The following is a 17966-nucleotide window of genomic DNA, read 5'->3' as shown; positions in this document are numbered from 1 at the left end:
AGGGACACATTCCTTTCGTACGCGTGGAAACGCATCGTGAATGCTCATCGGATGAACTCCGATTCGTTTTGCCTGTAGAAAATACTGGCACGATGCGTTCGTTCAAGTATAGGCACTAATTTGTGCCGCTAATGAACTCAGCGAGAAAAGCGATCGTTTCTTTTCACGATTTCTCCTGACAATCATGTGCGTCTGTGGTGGAAAACTGTGTACAATATGTACATCAGTTGTAATTGTTGCTGTTACAATTTTACATTTTTACATTTTACAATGTTACATTTTTTGACTTACCATTTTTATAAAACGAAATTACCTAAGAGTACAGTAGAACTTCATTTATTTGCAAAGATAAGATGTGTAAATTGGGATAGATCATATACATAATAAGAGTTCATTGATTCTCCCAACCACTTGTGATTTTTCGTTCATATAGTGGAAGAATCAGTGAATTCTTATGAACTGCTTGTCCCCCAATATGTTCATATAAACGAAGTTTTACTATATCATCAAATACTTATTTGATTATTCAACATTTGGCTGTTAATGTCCAAGTGTATAGGAAGCATTGTTGCACTGAAGCATTATTTAGAGAATTGCATTTACGTACAGCTACGAGAAGCCAACGCAATGTGCAATCGGGTCAAGTTGTAATACATTTCAATCACATTTCGTATATCACAGGAAACTAAATAAAATTAACATATTGAGGTTAATATTCATGTTACGTAAGTGTAGCATGATTAATTGTAGAAATTGAGTACAGAGGCTAGATCCACTACAGTAGAGATAAGTACAATGGAACAACGATGAACTTTGTTATAATTAAATTCAGCTTCTGATGGATAGAGTTCGCGTTAATTGTCGATAGTAATGTATTACATTAACCTAGAACATTTAGAACCATACTCTGTTAAACAAAAGAAAATTACTTTAATTATTTAAAATATGTAAAATTAATAAAAATATTATTTGAAATATTTAAAAAAGTAAGCCTTGGTACAATAATGTTTCCACAAACAACTGTCTACCTCTACCGGCAACTAGATAAATAACTCATGCACGAACTCCGCAGATATTTTCCATTTTAAAATACGCAAATACGCTTTCTATATGAATCGTATAGTATCTCACAAAATTGTTCATCAAATAAATTTTTACTAAATTGTTACTAAAAAATTCATCATTTATAAATATTAATTGTTAGAATTTGTAAAGCGAATTAAAAAAAAGAGACATCTTGATATGAAATAATTTAATGTTTTAAGTAATAAATATACTACAAAATTCCTCCCGCATTAAAGAACATGAGAATATAGACATGATTTTCTAAATAGTTATAAATTTCCGCCAGATATCTTTAGCATGTTATAGGTGGCGTTATTGTGTTAATGAACTAAGTGGCGCGAGAAATATGTGTGGTCGAGTGGCTTGGTGAGTAATCTCATCACGTAATTTCAGTAATTAATTCATGACACGCAAACATAGCAATCTGCTAACGACAAAAGAAATTTACATATACTTTTACAGTTCCTTGAATCCGGATACTTTGTGTCGTGCTTGCGATTACAAGAATGCAGCCGGTAAACGATGCACGACATTATGGGCCAAAAGTGACATTGAATATGTTCCATCTCCTAATATTGGGCCTAAAGACGTTCTTCCATGTATCGTTGCTGGTTCACACTATGGTAAAGAGGAAGAAAGAGTCCTCTGTGCTATGATGTGGAGTATGATCCCACCTTGGCATGAGGTTAGTGTTTACAAACAAGGTTAGGTTGACAATGACATTTGACGGATGGGGATAGGTTAAGTGGTTAGTATTTGTCAACAAATACGTTGCCTCAAAGTGTGCCTATCAAATGTAAACACTTTGATTATATCTCCTTGAGATAATAATAAGTTATCACATTTTTTTCTTAATCAATTTTATTAGTGCATAAATGGAAAAAATATTACAAATCTTTTTCCTTTTTAAGGGAGATTACAAAAAGCACACATTGTCGACGCATAACGCACGTTTGGAAAATATTAAAAATTCCAAGTTGTATAGCGCACCATTACGCAATGGCCAAAGATGCATAGTACTTTGCGAAGGATATTATGAATGGAAAGCTGGGAAAACGAAAAAAGATCCTAAACAACCATATTACATTTATGCTAGTCAGGAGAAAGGAGTAAGAGTAGATGATCCTTCAACGTGGAAGGATGAATGGTCTGAACAGAACGGTTGGGAAGGATTTAAAGTCTTAAAGATGGCGGGAATTTTTAATATATTTTCAACTGGAGAAGTAAATGCAACATGTTGGACTTATGTACAATTTAAGTAGAAAGCTACAGGTATGGTAACTCACATTTCAGGGTAAGAAGATATATAGCTGTACAATAATTACTACTGAGGCAAATGGTGTTCTTTCTTGGTTGCATAATCGAGTACCTGTGTTTTTGAATGAAGAACAAGACTTAAGGGTAAGGAAATGAAAATGTTTATATAAATATTGACAAAAAATATTTTCCGCACATAGTTTGTGTCATCGTTTATTGGAATGAATTACTATCTCTGTATGTTTATGTTTTTAATAATAGGTCTGGCTGAATGAGGAGCTACCAATAGCCGACGCCATTGAAAAATTAAACAAATTAACATTATCAGATGGTGATTTAAGTTGGCATACAGTCTCATCTCGTGTAAACAATGTATTGTATAAAGGCGAAGATTGTGGAAAAGAGACAAAAAACGCGTACGTATATACATATATATAACAGTACAATTAACTATTCACTATTAGAATTATGAACTTTTAATCCTGTGAAGTGATATGTCAGACTATTGATTTACTAATTCCATTATGTACAGAGGAGAGAAAAAAAGCAACCCTACTAGTTTTATGGCTTCCTGGTTGAAGAAGGGGTCTGCAGATTCAGCTAAAAGAAAAACTACTGAAACTAAGAAAGATGACAACATACCACCAAAAATTACTAAGAAAAGCTAATTGTTTCATCCAAATCCACAAACGAAGTCTCAGGGACAACTTTGTTTCCGCAAAAGTATCAACTTTAAATAAATATTGAGTTTTTTAAGGATATTTATTACAAATTCTTTTATATTTTTGTACTTCATATAGTAATATTAATATTTTAAATATCTTCGTAATAGTATCTTTTAATTAATTATATAGTCTATGTTTATTCAACATTAAATCATAAAATAAGAATAAAATAGAGATCTGTAAACTCCAGTATTATAAATAAAACAGTATCATATCTTGAACGCGTGTTCTTTATCTTTTGTGTTTTAATATATTTTTTTATACTGTCACAATTAAGTCGCTCGATAATTTGTAGGCTATAGCTAGGTAATTTGACATTTAGATGTTTTTCAAATAATCGGCAAAAGAATTGATTATTTGCGATTTTGAAAGTTATAGAATAACTTTTCATAAGAATGTTAACGCTATAAAATCGGCCGGGAGAAAAATTTATTTATTTATAATTTTCAAATTTATTAATCCATTTCTTATCCCCTACACAGTAATAAATTATTTATGAATAGACTGCGGACTTTTATATCGTTTAGAAAAATTCAAAGATACAAAAATGCGTAGAGTGTACATGTGTACATAAAATATCTAAAATATACTATTTTTTATAATATTTAATTGGTAAAACAAATTGCTATCTAGATCCTACTATTCTAATTGCCTCTAAGAAAATATGAATCTGCGTAAAAATCCGCGGCTTATTTGTGAAAGAAAAATGTATAAGTTTGGATCTAGTGGTATGGGTCATTCATGAATCCTTGGTTATTCAAGAAATAATAAAGAAAATCATAGAAATTTCTAAAATATCTAGAGTTTACTCTTCATGCTTCCATAATAAATTTAATAATCTTCTTTCTCGATACTATGCAATTTTCAAATGTAATCTATTACAAATCTTAAAGAAAATTCTAAGCACTTTCCTAAACATCCAAAAAGCTATTTGAAAAAGTGAATTCTATCTGGCGCGTATCAGTACGCATGCGCAATAGTTGTCAACATGGCGATGGCTATCTTGAATCCTATTCGACAGCAATAAAGAAAAAGATAGAAAAAGAGATGGAGGGGGCTAGAAACTGGCCGGTTTCCCTCAGATGTCAGCACGTTGGCTCGTATCTTGTATTTCGCGGTGGTAGCAGCGGCGGCGAAGGTGAACGGTGGTGGTCCGAGTTTGCAGAGTGGGTACAGTGTGTACGTTAGATAGCGAAGGTGTAAGTACGTCTGGCTGGTGAGCTGTGCTTACGCGTTTTCGTCTCCCGTGCGGCGGGGGCTACCCTTCGCAATAATCCGCGTCACGCATGGCACCGCTTCGTGCCTGAGACGCCTTTTTCTCGGAGACAGAGAGAGCAGGATCGTGCACGGCCGGGGCCCAGCCTCTTCGCGTGCCTCGTCTCATTTTGTCGTTTTCGAGCGCCGGAGAGACAGAGTCGCGAACGAGCCGACAGAATGACCAGCCAGGAGACGCTCGATCAAGGGATCAGTAACGTGGAAACCGAGTATCTCGAGATCAACTCGAAAGGAGCCTGGCCGATCCTCTATCAGGTAAGAAAGATCGCGCCCCCCGTTCCATCTCTTTTCTTCTTCTTCCGTTTTTGCGTCTTTCCTTCCGGTTACAGCGAGAAACGGCGGTTCCTGCCTGCAAATGTGTCACGCACAGAGAGTCTTCCTACCATCACATCCTAACATAATCTGGGCCTCCTTGCACAATTCGACTAATATTATTTATGAATTTACAAGTCCCAAGTCAAAAGGTAATAGTATCAATAAAATATCCTTGCAACATGGTAGTAAGTTTGGTTATAGGTAGACTGCGGATTTTTATACGAATTCATATTTCTGAGGATATAATTTAAAACGTAGAACCTCGATAGGCAATTAGCACTATATTTTGGATATTTGATATATTTGTTTTTTCATATTATGCGCAGTTCTGCATTTTCAGATGTCCTATAAATGTATAAATATCTGCAGTCTTGTTACTAAACAAACTTCTAGTTGTGTGACTATTACGTTTGATTAAAAGTTATGAAATTGTCGAAGAGAAGTTCATAACCTACAACTTGCAACTTGTCAATTTATTGATATTAGTTGGTAAATTATTGTGCAAGAGACGCCTGGACTCTCCGCTGACACGACTGTTTCATCCAAGACATGTACGATCCAGAAACGCTGAAATTGTGAACATGATGAAATCTCGTTTCGATCTCGCTCGACGATGTTTGATTGCCAATGGAGGCTAATACCATGGTCGCTGGCACGTTCTCATCTGTCGCGAGATCTCGTAGCTCACGATACGCTCGTCATTTTTTTTTAGCGCTGCTGAATGAACAGGGAAACCTGTATACCAGCATCAGCGTGTGTATTGTCACACACGTCTGTTATCAAGTTTTCGTTTATTTATCATACGCGACCCGTTCTTGGCCGCATGGCCGCATTTGACTTCCTTCGTGATTTTTGCTAATCTGGCCCAACGCACTTGATTAATTTATGCTCGACAAATGAATTTGATTTGTCCGTACTTGCAACGATGCGATTCGATACGATATTAGAGAAGAGTCAGAGGTTCCACTGCGTTTATCCATTATCTGTTTTGTCCCGTAACTGGCATGCTTTTCCGCGGATATTTACAATGTGCGGATTGTTTCGCGATACCCAGGGACTATCAGTTTACTTTCTTGGAAAGCCGTTTTCACGAGAAAATTTTTAAATACTGCATAGACTCTGCATTGTGATTTTATTACCAAGGTCGAATTTCTTGGTTTTAAATATACGCGCCAGGTATATATTTAGTAATACAGTTTGTATTCATAAGTAGAAATGTAAGATTTGTTACCAGATATTAAATGAAACTTATACAAGTTCTAACAATCAAACTTCATAGATATGTTCTATAAGTATAATCGACTATGTTATGTAAACATAGGTCATTTAAAACTTTATTAAAGAATTATAATAAAACTAGGAGATATGAAGGAACAATAACAAACTTACAGTTACTGCCATAAGACAAACACACCTACAGTAAACATAATCATCATTAATTGTCAATTCTATCTCAAAATCTGAATTATTCCTACTGATATGAAATTGATAGCAGTAAAGAAGTGTTTTTAAACTTTTCTTTATATTTAAATGACTTATATTTGTATGACTTTTTTTGCTTAATAGCTGTTATATAGCTTAAAACAGATACATTAGATAAATGAAAATTGTTATTATTTTTATATCTTTTCTTTTCCCTATTATATAAGAAAATGTTACTTTTACAGCATATACGCAACGAATGCAGTAATTTTACATACACATGCAATGAATCAAAGAAACCACAAAACAGAAATTTGAACCGTTATAGAGATGTTTTGCCATATGACCATAGTAGGATTGTCCTTAAAAGGGGCCCATGTGATTATGTCAATGCTAACCTCATACGGGTAGATATCATATTCAGATACTTAACTCTAAGTAAGAAGAACATGATAAAAAGATCTTTTTTATTATAGGTAGATCGTGCCCATAGACAATACATTCTTACACAAGGACCACTGGAAAATACTGCTGGCCACTTTTGGCTAATGGTATGGGAGCAAAATTCTAAAGCTGTGTTAATGTTAAATAAGATAATTGAAAAGAATCATGTTAAGTGTTATCAGTATTGGCCTCTTGGTGATTCGATTAATACTATGATGTTTCCGGATGTTGGTATAAAAGTAAAATATATCAGTAAAACAGAATCATCGGATTACACAACTAGAATATTAAAGTATGGAGATAAAGAATTATATTACAGATACTTCTTTGAGAAGTGCATGTTTAATTTGAGAAGGTATTTGATTTATTGTTTATGTCTTTTGTAGGTTAACTGACTTGGAAACAAAAGAAAGTAGAGAAATATTACATTTTCATTATACCACCTGGCCAGACTTTGGAGTTCCACAAAGTCCAACAGCTTTTTTACGTTTTTTAACAGATGTCAGGCAATCAGGAGCATTAGATCAAAATGTTGGTCCTCCTGTGGTACATTGTTCTGCAGGAATTGGGAGATCAGGAACATTTTGTTTAGTTGATACATGTCTTGTTTTGGTAAGCATTATACATACTGAAGAGAATTTAGAAATTACAAATGGGAAACTACCTTTCTATTCTTTTGCAGATTGAAGAAAGTGGATTGAATTCTGTGAATGTTAGAGAAGTGTTAATAGAAATGAGAAGACACAGAATGGGTTTAATTCAAACACCAGATCAATTAAGATTTTCATATGCTGCCATCATCGAAGGAGCAAAACAACTGCCATCCAACAACGTGGTAACTAATACCAATTCACAGTGGTACAATATTATTAGTCTCTTCATCCTGAATTAACTTAATATATGTTTTTGTCGTTTGTTTCATGTACATACATGTTTGTCTTTGTGAAAAGTCTTGTCCTTAACGTGAATTAACTCTAATAACATTGTGCTACTGTGGAACATAACAGTCTTTGATTTTCACTAACTTATGTGGTCTTTACAGAACATTAATAATGAAGTGGTAACAAATCATTATGACGTGGTAAGTAACATCAATAATTCTTCAAACGAAGAGGAAGATGAACCACCTCCTTTGCCACCTCCAAGAGGTGAATCCTTAACACGTAGCATGATGGCAGATTTAACTTCAAATCCAATAACAAGAAATGGTAAGCATGTAATTGTAAAAGTTAATAATTTTCAAAATATAATTTTCTTTTTATCTAATATTAGATGAATTAAGTGCACCACCTGACAAACCATTGCCTAGAGAGCCATCAATTTCCACAGAAATATCTACCACCAGTCCACAGGCTGTTCCAAACTCTGCAGTAATCACAAATAATTTACACGAACAGAATTCGGATGGTGTTGTGGTGCCTAATGATAATACTAGTGACGGTGAAAACTCTTCAAAAACAATTAGTCCTCCGTCCAGTCCAGATACGTGAGTTATTTTAAGAATGAAATCATATTTACGTGTTTCAATATCTCGTTTTTTCTTACTTATTCCATATAAACAGGAAAAACGAAGTACGTCATCGTAATAAGGAGAAGAAAGAACGTCTGGCAGCACAAGTACGGGAAATGAAGCGTCGTCAAAAAGAGACTGAAGAATGGCAGAAGCTCAAGAGGTCATTATTTAAACCTCTTACAATAGGCATAGGCGCTGCAATTGTTGGTGGGGGTATTATAGCAATCTGTGGCTATTTGTACATGCGTGGTTAGGACCAAATTGTTTCCCTGTCACACATGTACATGGACCATCGAATTGTCAGTGATAATAGGTGATCCGCACATTCAAGAATAGTTACTTTCACTACGAAATATTTAACAGCTCCATTGCACATGCCATTGATTGCCGTTTCGAGAGAGTAATTAATCAGGGAGAAGCATTTAGTGTTATGTAATTTAAAGTAAAAATACACGCAGTCGTCGTGAGGCGTTATATTAATGAGACTATCAGTTGAGTTGGCAAAATGAGACACACGTCAGTTATCTAAGAAACGTTCAAGAGAAGTAACTTATTCTAACGAAGTGCATTTTGTAAAGGACATTGCTGCACGATAGAGAAACAAGAAAAAAAATGAGAAAGAGATCAGGAAGTCAATGATAAATAGGAACGAAAGAGAAAAAGGGAGATCCTCGATTTGTATTTTTGTATTGTGATTCACTTAATGAGTATGTATCATACTAGAAGCTATACATTCTTTTGAAAATCTTCTTGTTAGGTTTCCATGAAAGTTGCACTTGACAAAGTCAGTAGACCCTTTCGCATTCGCGTTTCCAATTATAGTGAAATAAGAGGTAAATTGACTTAGATTTTTACTTTGTGATCTTTTTCTATCCAATTAGAAATAGAGACTATCTTCTTTATTTGTTTGATGATGCTAACAATTGAACGTATATTCTGTGAAGTAGGATGCAAGAAAAAGCACATGTAAAAATCTAATATAAGTAAAATAACAGTGTCCTCTTATTCTCATATTGTAATAATGGTAGGTTCTTACATATAATAGACATTACACACGAAGTGAGTGCACGACGTTTCGATAAGTAAGATCGATTATTTACTTTTAAAGTAGTAATCAATATAGAGGCAATTAAAAGTATTAATTTACCACATTTTTTATTTCTTACAACATTTAAATAAATTTAGATTTCTTTAATTTAATTCATTTCATTATCTCCGATATTTTAATTCTGATAATGAGTTGAAGGATGAAAGAGACGAGTTTCCTTCAGTTTTTCAACTGTTATTCTTCGAATAAATTTGATCTACTGTTAGCAATCATCCAGGGTACCAAAATCATTCGCTTAGAGTTTAATAAGTAACCTCGATCATCTTGCTAGAATTTAATGGATATATTCGTGATAGTCATAGAGAAATGTTAATGAACTTTACAGTTATAGTACACTATATAAATGTTTCTTTTTATAAATAACTTGCCCATATAAGTAGAATCCATTCTTCTATAAAATGTTCATGACGAAACGAAGTCGCATTAGAAATTAGCATAAGCGATGCCTGTGACGTACCATGGCCCATTCTCACATGGCAGATGAATGTTGTTTACTTAAAATCATCGATTTCGTTCGAAACTTGTTCCTGGGGCATGCGTTAAAGGGGAGAGGGAAGAAAAAAGAAACGAATCATCTTGACTTTCTCTCTTCCTGGAAGAAACGCGTCATCGAGATATTCCGTTTAATATGGCAACTGGTGCCTTCGATGTTGTGTGTACTTCGTAAATAATTCATGCAATTTCGTAAAATGCTCGTAATCGTTTGTAATATGAGTCATTTTATACTCGAAGTAGCCGAGGGGATTTTTTATGCGAGAATTACATGACCTGGTTAACAGAAAAATTATCATATTTCTCGTAATACTGGAATAATTAGCGGGAAGAATATTCTCAACGAGCAAAACTTGCTACTGTATTCATCACTCGTTATCCTGCGCATTGCGTTTTTCATTTCATGTGATGAAATTGTCGACATAATGGGTGCCAAACAATGAGAAGCCAACAAGAATTTTGTACGTCATGCATAATATATATAGAAATATCTAATATTCTTGTGAATCAGTTTTCGGTATCAGCCTTGATGCATACTTCAGTGTAAGTATTAGAACAATATCTGATTATATGGAATTGAATCAAGCACTCGACTAATTGGAGAAATTAGTGTTTCGTAGGAACTTCCTCGCATGCTTGAAGATGAAGTAAAGTTGCTGTAGATGATTCCACTAGTGTAACCAAGATGTACATGATATTGATCAGAAATTGATACTGTGTGCGCATCCGATTAGTATAATATCAAAGCTGATGTCGAAAATTAATTCAGTCAGAGGAACATGTTGGAATAATCAACAGTATCATAGTTGTGTTAGTAAATTTTATTTTATACACTTTTAACCCCTTATCAAAGGCGTTTTTCTATCATCTATCATCAGCAATCTCACTCCCGTCTAGCATTCGGATAGATATTGCAATATTTATACAAATTATAAAGAACCTTAGTTCCCACATAAAAGAGAGTAATTAGGGGTTAAAAAAACACATTATTTTAAAACACGAATTCTAACTGATTTGCTCAATAGTAAATCGTTTAAAGCACATTGAGCATCGTGGAAAGACTGAGTACATCTATAATTGCTTCTACATGAAGTTTAAAAAAGAAACGAATGGAAACGAAAAAGAATTACAAATACGTAACGCGGTTAAAAAAGATTTTTACTCTTAAGCCGAGCTTCTACACAAATCGTCACGATCATTCTTTAACCTGGAGTAAGCTTACTGGATCGTGTTCCAACATTAAACAAAAGAGGGAAAGAAGTTAGAACAGGAAGCAAAGTGTAGCTTAGATGCTTACGTTTTGACTTTTTTCCAAGAAGAAAACACGCGTGGCGTGAACAAATGTATTTTGTGTACTTTTGTATTACGTCGTTAATCCATAGGATGCTTGGAACACGATTTTCATGTCAAAGAATTATTTTTCTGATACGTGTTACATTCACTGCACAGTGGTTATAAAAAGCATTAGTACATAATTATTATAGCATTTATATATTAATTAATCAGATTCAAGCGTACTCCGTTTCGTGTCATTTAATAGTACTTTTATGTGATTAGGAAAAGTCGATACTGTAAAAATATAGGACCTGCTAAAAAAAGCGCTTTATTAAAAAGATATATATAGGTATATACAGATACTTTTTGTAACCACTGTATATGTGTTGGTGTGTTCGTTCACAATGCACCGAGGCATAATCGCAAATTATCGTAGGAGAGATGTCATCGTGTTCCATTTAAAGCAATGTTAAAACGTGTTCGAAGTTGAATACAGTATTCTGTCGTCGGTACAGTTCACCTATGTGTGTGTGCACCATTGTATATCTTGTTACCTGATTTTCATCTAGAGTATATTCGTACGTTTATATTGTCGTTAGAGGAACATGCGACCCAAACATGTTTTCTTTTTCTCATTTTAAAATGATTTTTGAAACATGTTCGAATAACTTTAATATAGCATGCGAGAACAGTGTGAAAAACAATCTTCTCCGAGCAAGAAGAATGACACATACGTCAGCCTTCATTTAGAGCGATTACATTGAGCGAAAGAGATGATAGAGCGTTCCTAGAAGAGAGTCGACAAATTCGATATTTTTTATATTTTCTTTTTTAGAAACACGATGAATGTGATCTTCGAGTTTATAGCGAGAGTGCTTCTGTTCTTGAACGGTTGAAACTGTTTGAAGTTTCCAGATGCTGACTTTTAGAACATAATTTTTATGTTGAAATTACTTCCACAAGAAGATCTAGAAATAATAACGACAACTTTATTTTATTATATTACTGTATAATATAAATGTTAACATTGATTTCTATGTTACAACGTAATTGAACAATTGTAATTCTATAAATATGAGGAATACTTAACGACATCATAGTAACTCTTACGCTGCAATATTATTACTTAATTTTTGACAAGACCGGAATTAGCACCTGGAAACTTATAATTAGACTGTGGATGTTTATATATACACAAGAAATTTAGAAGTGCAGAAACGTATAGAGTGCACTTAATACGCAAAAGATACATAAAATATCCAAAACAAAGGACAGATAATAATATCTATAGTAGGTAAAACTAGTTTTTATCTAGATTTCATTTCTTTAATTACAAAAATATGAAATATGCATCCGTAGTTTATTTATAACAGTTGTAATCGACCAGTTAACCGAAGATTAAAATTCGTTTCAGATTAGTTTAGTGTCTTTCGTCGTTAATGATCAATCGTGATGAAGGCGTTCATCACGCGTTCACCGAGCATTCTCGTTCCTGTAATTATCGAAAAAATAAGCTGAATATTAGACGTCGAAACATTTGTCCGACTTACCTGTTGTCGTTGCTGGAAGCTTCTTGAAGATTTTGATAGAGAGCATGCGAGAGAACGCGAGAGAATGTATGCGTGTGAGAGATGAGGAACGAGAAAGATACGTATTCTTGAGAACTAAAATCCATGAAAGACACGGTGCTAATAAAAAGTTCCAAAAAAAGAGACAAAATAAAAGGAAGGAAGAAAGGGGAAAAAGGAGAAGAGGAAGTATTGAGGAACACGCCTCGACGCGCGTGCATGCGTGAAAGAGCGAGAATGAACAGAAGAAGTATGAGAGTGAAAAAGACGAAATGTTACGAGCGACGATCGTGAGATTTCGTACGAACATTTTTTCCTACATTTCGCCACTAGAAGAATAATATAAGAACAGGAAACAAAAAAAGAAAGTCACACCATGTAAGGAGTTTTTTAGAGGAGTATACTTCGTCGATTATATGATAGAAACATGTTTTATATATATATAGAAATCGGACGATCGAGCTCAGAAGAAGATTTAAAAGAAAGAAAAGTATAAAAAAAAAAAAAAAAGACGAAGAGGGGAGGCTTCCGTATACAATTTCAGTTTTTCTCCATCCAGTAATCTCTCCGTCGTATACAATAGACATAAACTCGTTACGATACTACAAGGAACCGCAGAAACATATAGCTAAGTGCCTACTCCTACGAAAGACAAGGGAAGAGAAAAAAAGGGAGTCATAATAGTGAGAATACGATCTGTAGTAGCATTCAAATAGAGTTACGACACTGTACGCAACCCCTCGCCTTTTTGGAAGAGCGTAATCATCGAGCAAGTGAATCCTTTATTATCCGACAATATATACTTATACATGTAATATATATTTAGAAATAGATAATCGTTCCAGTAAATCTATCGTTACCTGACTGTCGAATGATCGAGTCACGAGATTTATGATTTATAGTTTATTATAATTATTTTTTCACAGGCTAGTATTTGAAAACAGAAGACTTTTTTAAATGCAAACTTCATAGAACTCGATAATGCAATAACACTTCATGGAAGATATCTAGTGTACTGGTAAAATTCAATTCAAAAGCTAAGTAGAAAAGGTCACTAATTACAAAACTAATTTTCTTCTATATACCAAATAATATATATATATATATATATACATTTCTTTTTAATATCATAAAATCACAATGTAATGAGTAACAAAATTAATGTATTTACAGATTATACTTTCAGGGATGTTTATTTTACCTGTCACTAAATTCTTCCCAACAAGACAAAAAAGAGAAGGCATTCTCGTGGTTTGATCAATTAATTTGACAAGTCAGGTCGTCTAAAACTTAAGAATGGAGTTGCGCGTGTGGAAAGGGAAGCAAACAAATGAAATACGGTTTAAGGACCAGGAAAGCAAGAACGAAGATCAGGGTTTAGATAACGATATTAATGTTGTCCTTCCGGAAAAAACAAATAGAACATGGGCAATGGTAGGAAGTTACTTCTCCCTGAGGTCAAACTGCATCCTTGCGACTCTACTTCTACGCAGTTAACTGTTAATATTTACATTTACGATGTACACCGTGGTAGAAGTTGTATCGAGACATGGTATTTTAAATGTAAAACGAGAACAGACACACACATACATACACACGAATGACAAATGGAAACGTAACACTTGGTAGAATTAGAGAAGACTGAATCGTAGAGGAAGAGGGTCGAAAGAAGTGAAATGAGATAATGTGTTACTGATTCGCGAAAATTGGGGAAGAAAGAAAAATCAAATTTTTATGCAATTTATTTCCGATTGGCTATATGAAAAGAGAAACAATATCAGAACGAGAATTAATGGAGATATTCATTTGAAACGTCACTTCGCTTCTTTACACGTCCCAACTAGAGAACATTAGATCAAAACAAAAAAATAAGAAAACAGTGAATAGCATGAGGAAATGGTTTGCATGCAATAAAATGTTATTTATGCGACAAGAAAGAGAAAGAGAGCAGAAAAAGGTCGATATGCGCGGCAGCATCGATGCCCTCACGACGCATATTCGTTTTTTTACTCCCAAATGTAGAACGAACAAAAAAAAAAAAAAGCAAAACAAGAACTACTCGTAGACGAGGTTCCCCGATTTGCATATTTAGATCGATCAATACAGGAAAGGATTTTTTCGTACTTTCCAACTTTTTTTTCATTCCACTACCCCCCTATTTGACTAACGTGACCGGTCGACAAGTTTTGGATATTGACATTCGTATGAAAAATTATATAAGATAGAAAAGATAAAAACTGTATTTTTTAGATGTATCTAGATTGTGGATCTTTACACATTTACATGAAAATGCAAAGATGCATACAATGTACGATAATATATAAAATATCCCAAATATAACACTCTCTGTAATGTGTAACAAATGAAAAACGTCTCTGTTTAGGTTTGATCTCTTCGATTATGTTCATGGAAATATAAATATGTATAAATATCCGCAGTCCAGATATAGTATTTCCAATAGAAATTATATGTTACAATGGGAATACATTCTTTGCATTATACAATGGCTACAAAAAGTATTTGCACATAGCATAGTATTTATTTATATTATACTTATATTAAATTTCATATGATTACAAAAATTGAATACTATGAAAATGAGATGTATAGAACGCGATAGAAATACATTCCATTGGAAAATAAGGATATGTACAAATATTTTTAGTAGCCAATGTATATGTATATTTCTTTTCTTTCTTTCTTTTTTAAATTGAAGTTCGCGTATGTAAAAATGATATGCTTTGTAATTAAGATATCTTATTAGCGTATTTGATACCGAAACCTGTCGAACGGTTCCCTCAACAGAATGTTTCACCTAACAATTCCACCCGGGAAGATTGGTATGAGTGAAATCGAGTCGACCAATTCCCATATACTAACAGGTCTAACTCGATCCTCGTGTCTCTAACAGACCTGGTCTATTACTAATCCGTTTTGCCTTGTGCTTGTTTTCTTTATTTCTCGTACTTGTCTTCCCAGCAGCCACGAAATACCCTCATCTGGTGATTTCTTTCAGATCTAAAAGTGAAACTACTACCGAAAGCAGCGAAACCGTGCACGAGGAGGCCGAATCTGCAAAATAAAATAAAAACTGCATATATATGAAAACAAAACAAAAAAAAAAAAGAAAAGTAAAGAAAGATACGAAAATCTCGCGACAAGGTCGCGTTAACATCTCGAAAAGTAAACACGTGAGAAAGAGGTTCCTCGTTTCTTGAATCGGATTTTTCTTTCTTTTTTTTTCCAAATGAACACATAGATACGGAAATGAGCTAGAGAAGCGGAGGGCTATTTATTCAACGAATGCTTAAACTGAGAAAAATAAATCAATTGATTTGATACAAACAGAAGCAACACTTAATTTGACGATGCACGATGCTCTTTTAAGACACATCCTCTTTCCCAATCAATGATTTTTATTTATATTTCTTCATGACTGATGATCGAAAAGGGACTGTATTTAGTATCTTGAATCGATTGGAATCCTTTAAGAATCAAACCAAAAGTTTTAATCTTCTATATAACGAAATAGATTTGTATTGCCTTGTACTATCCATTTGGAATAACTATTTATTGTATTTGTTTATTGAAAAAGATAAACTGGGATAAAGTAATAATTTTATTTCTTTTACTCAATAATGTAGTATTAATTTTACTACGCATTACCAATCATTAACATGAGTTTTCTGTTTGGTGTATACAGTTTGAAGCAGTGTGAAGTATACAGTGGAATTACTCACCAGACCAATCTTTTACTTTTAGTTCCATGGAACTGGTATTCTGAGTCTCTAATCTCTACAGACAAATAGAAATACCAAAATAGTAATGTGTAAGTTATAGCAAAACAAAATTCCTGTCCAACTCATTGTCAGGTTCAACAAATCAAACTTTAACATCTAAATAAAAGGAACTAAGCAAGAAATGCAATTACCATTTTACATGGTTCCACAAGAGGCTCGTAAATTCCCATCCAGTAAACGATCATTTGATACGTATAAATGAACCACGTTCTTCTACTGAATAAAGTGTGTATCGTTGAAGCACAAGCTCTTCTAGTGGTTTGTTGCGTAATTTCATAGCCATGGCGTGCAATCAACTTCCGCGTAAAATGAATCATAGTGCAGCACAATCAGCGATCGTTAATTGAACATCAAACACTTTCCTACGTAGCAGGTGAGACAAACGACGAAGAATTGCCAGTGTTTGATCAGGATTGACGTGAGCATGCCTCTTGGTCAACGTCACGTTTCACCCCCGTTTGGTGGATACCTGTTTTTAAAAAAACACGTACTCGAGGATGCATCGATGTTACTGGTTTACCAGGTTGGTTATCACTTGCCATAGAACGTCATTGTACGATTAGCGTGGTTACGTTTGACGTCATTATTTCATATAAATGCTACGAGGATGCTTTGCCGGGCACAAACCTGCCACAGAGCTGTTACAAACAGATTTAGTGGTTTTTCATAGACAAAAAGTGGTTTTATACGAACTATACTTGCACCTTTTCTTGCTTTTATCTTCTTTGAGCGAATATTTGAAGATCTGCAAAGTCATTTTTCAAGTAGAGTACTCGAGGGTGTTTTTGAAGCTTGAAGATTGGAGGATCAGTGTTGAAGTCTGAATCTTGAAGGAGCTTTTCACTGAAGTAACAAGATGGTAAGATTATCTTGAGAATATTTAAATAAGTTTGGTTCAGTTGATACGTGACGAAACTCTGAATTCTTTACAATACGGCGGTGAAAATTGATTGAAAAGTGGAAATTATGATTGGTATTTTAATAAAAGAACATCTTTGAGTGAGTTTTCTTTGCAACTACGTAATTTTATAATCCTATACTGTGGAATGATAAAATTAATGATATAGAAGACAACAAAATAAAAAAGGAATAGGAAATTCACGTCAAGAACTTTGAAAAATGACATAATAATATTCAGAGTTATCAGTAAACCCTATCTTCATCTAGATAAATCTAAGAACTTAGAAAAGTAATAATATTTTTCGTTTCTTCATTTCAGAAAGCCGTCGCAATCATCTTCTTTCTGACTTTCCTTGGCTGCTCCACCGCATTTCCGGTCAAGCTGGACAATTCCAAGTCACTTGCCAGCATTTCGACTTTGCTCGAGGAACCAACCGATCTTAGAAGCAAACGACAGGATGACTCAAGTCCAGTAGCATACGCATTTCTCCTGAGCAAATTGGATGGGTCAGAGGGGGATTTTGATGGTACTTTGGTCGAGAAACGCGATGTAAAAGAACAAGATCAAGGAGATCTTGAAACTGCAGCTGGTACTTACGTTCTTCGACCACTGTTCGTCTACCGACAGCAGTTGGCGTATAGGCAACGAATCAGAGATATGAATCGTCGAGAAAATCGCTTCTGAATCACGTTAATAGAGCCGGTTATGACGTTGACAACATGACAAACAAAAGGACAAACGATTTGGAAGCTAAAGGAACGCATGTAACCCATAAACCACCTTATAAAGAAGCATATACGGAAATT

General features: G+C 34.2%; 2 protein-coding genes across 2 annotated transcripts; one reads left to right on the top strand and one right to left on the bottom strand.

Annotated features, from left to right (window-relative positions):
- The first annotated feature begins 1439 nt into the window (after window positions 1-1439).
- On the top strand, window positions 1440-14582 carry LOC117153753 (uncharacterized). Its single transcript, XM_033328100.2, has 13 exons — window positions 1440-1750; window positions 1977-2288; window positions 2359-2466; window positions 2584-2738; window positions 2855-2985; window positions 4172-4185; window positions 6305-6466; window positions 6536-6795; window positions 6890-7115; window positions 7186-7338; window positions 7546-7711; window positions 7776-7989; window positions 8066-14582. Exons 1-13 carry the CDS (start codon window positions 1469-1471, stop codon window positions 8268-8270), a joined length of 2388 nt encoding a protein of 795 aa, XP_033183991.2. The 5' UTR covers window positions 1440-1468; the 3' UTR covers window positions 8271-14582.
- LOC117153752 (uncharacterized) lies at window positions 12183-16978 on the bottom strand. The gene is made up of 3 exons (XM_076618788.1): window positions 16391-16978; window positions 16200-16254; window positions 12183-15531 (listed from the first exon to the last, which is right to left on the bottom strand). Exons 1-3 carry the CDS (start codon window positions 16574-16576, stop codon window positions 15455-15457), a joined length of 318 nt encoding a protein of 105 aa, XP_076474903.1. The 5' UTR covers window positions 16577-16978; the 3' UTR covers window positions 12183-15454.
- Between the last annotated feature and the right edge of the window lie 988 nt (window positions 16979-17966).

This window comes from Bombus vancouverensis, chromosome 1 (assembly GCF_051014615.1).
Source record: "Bombus vancouverensis nearcticus chromosome 1, iyBomVanc1_principal, whole genome shotgun sequence".
In the NCBI taxonomy this organism is placed as follows: domain Eukaryota; kingdom Metazoa; phylum Arthropoda; class Insecta; order Hymenoptera; family Apidae; genus Bombus; species Bombus vancouverensis.
This window is presented reverse-complemented; position numbering and strand designations above follow the sequence as displayed.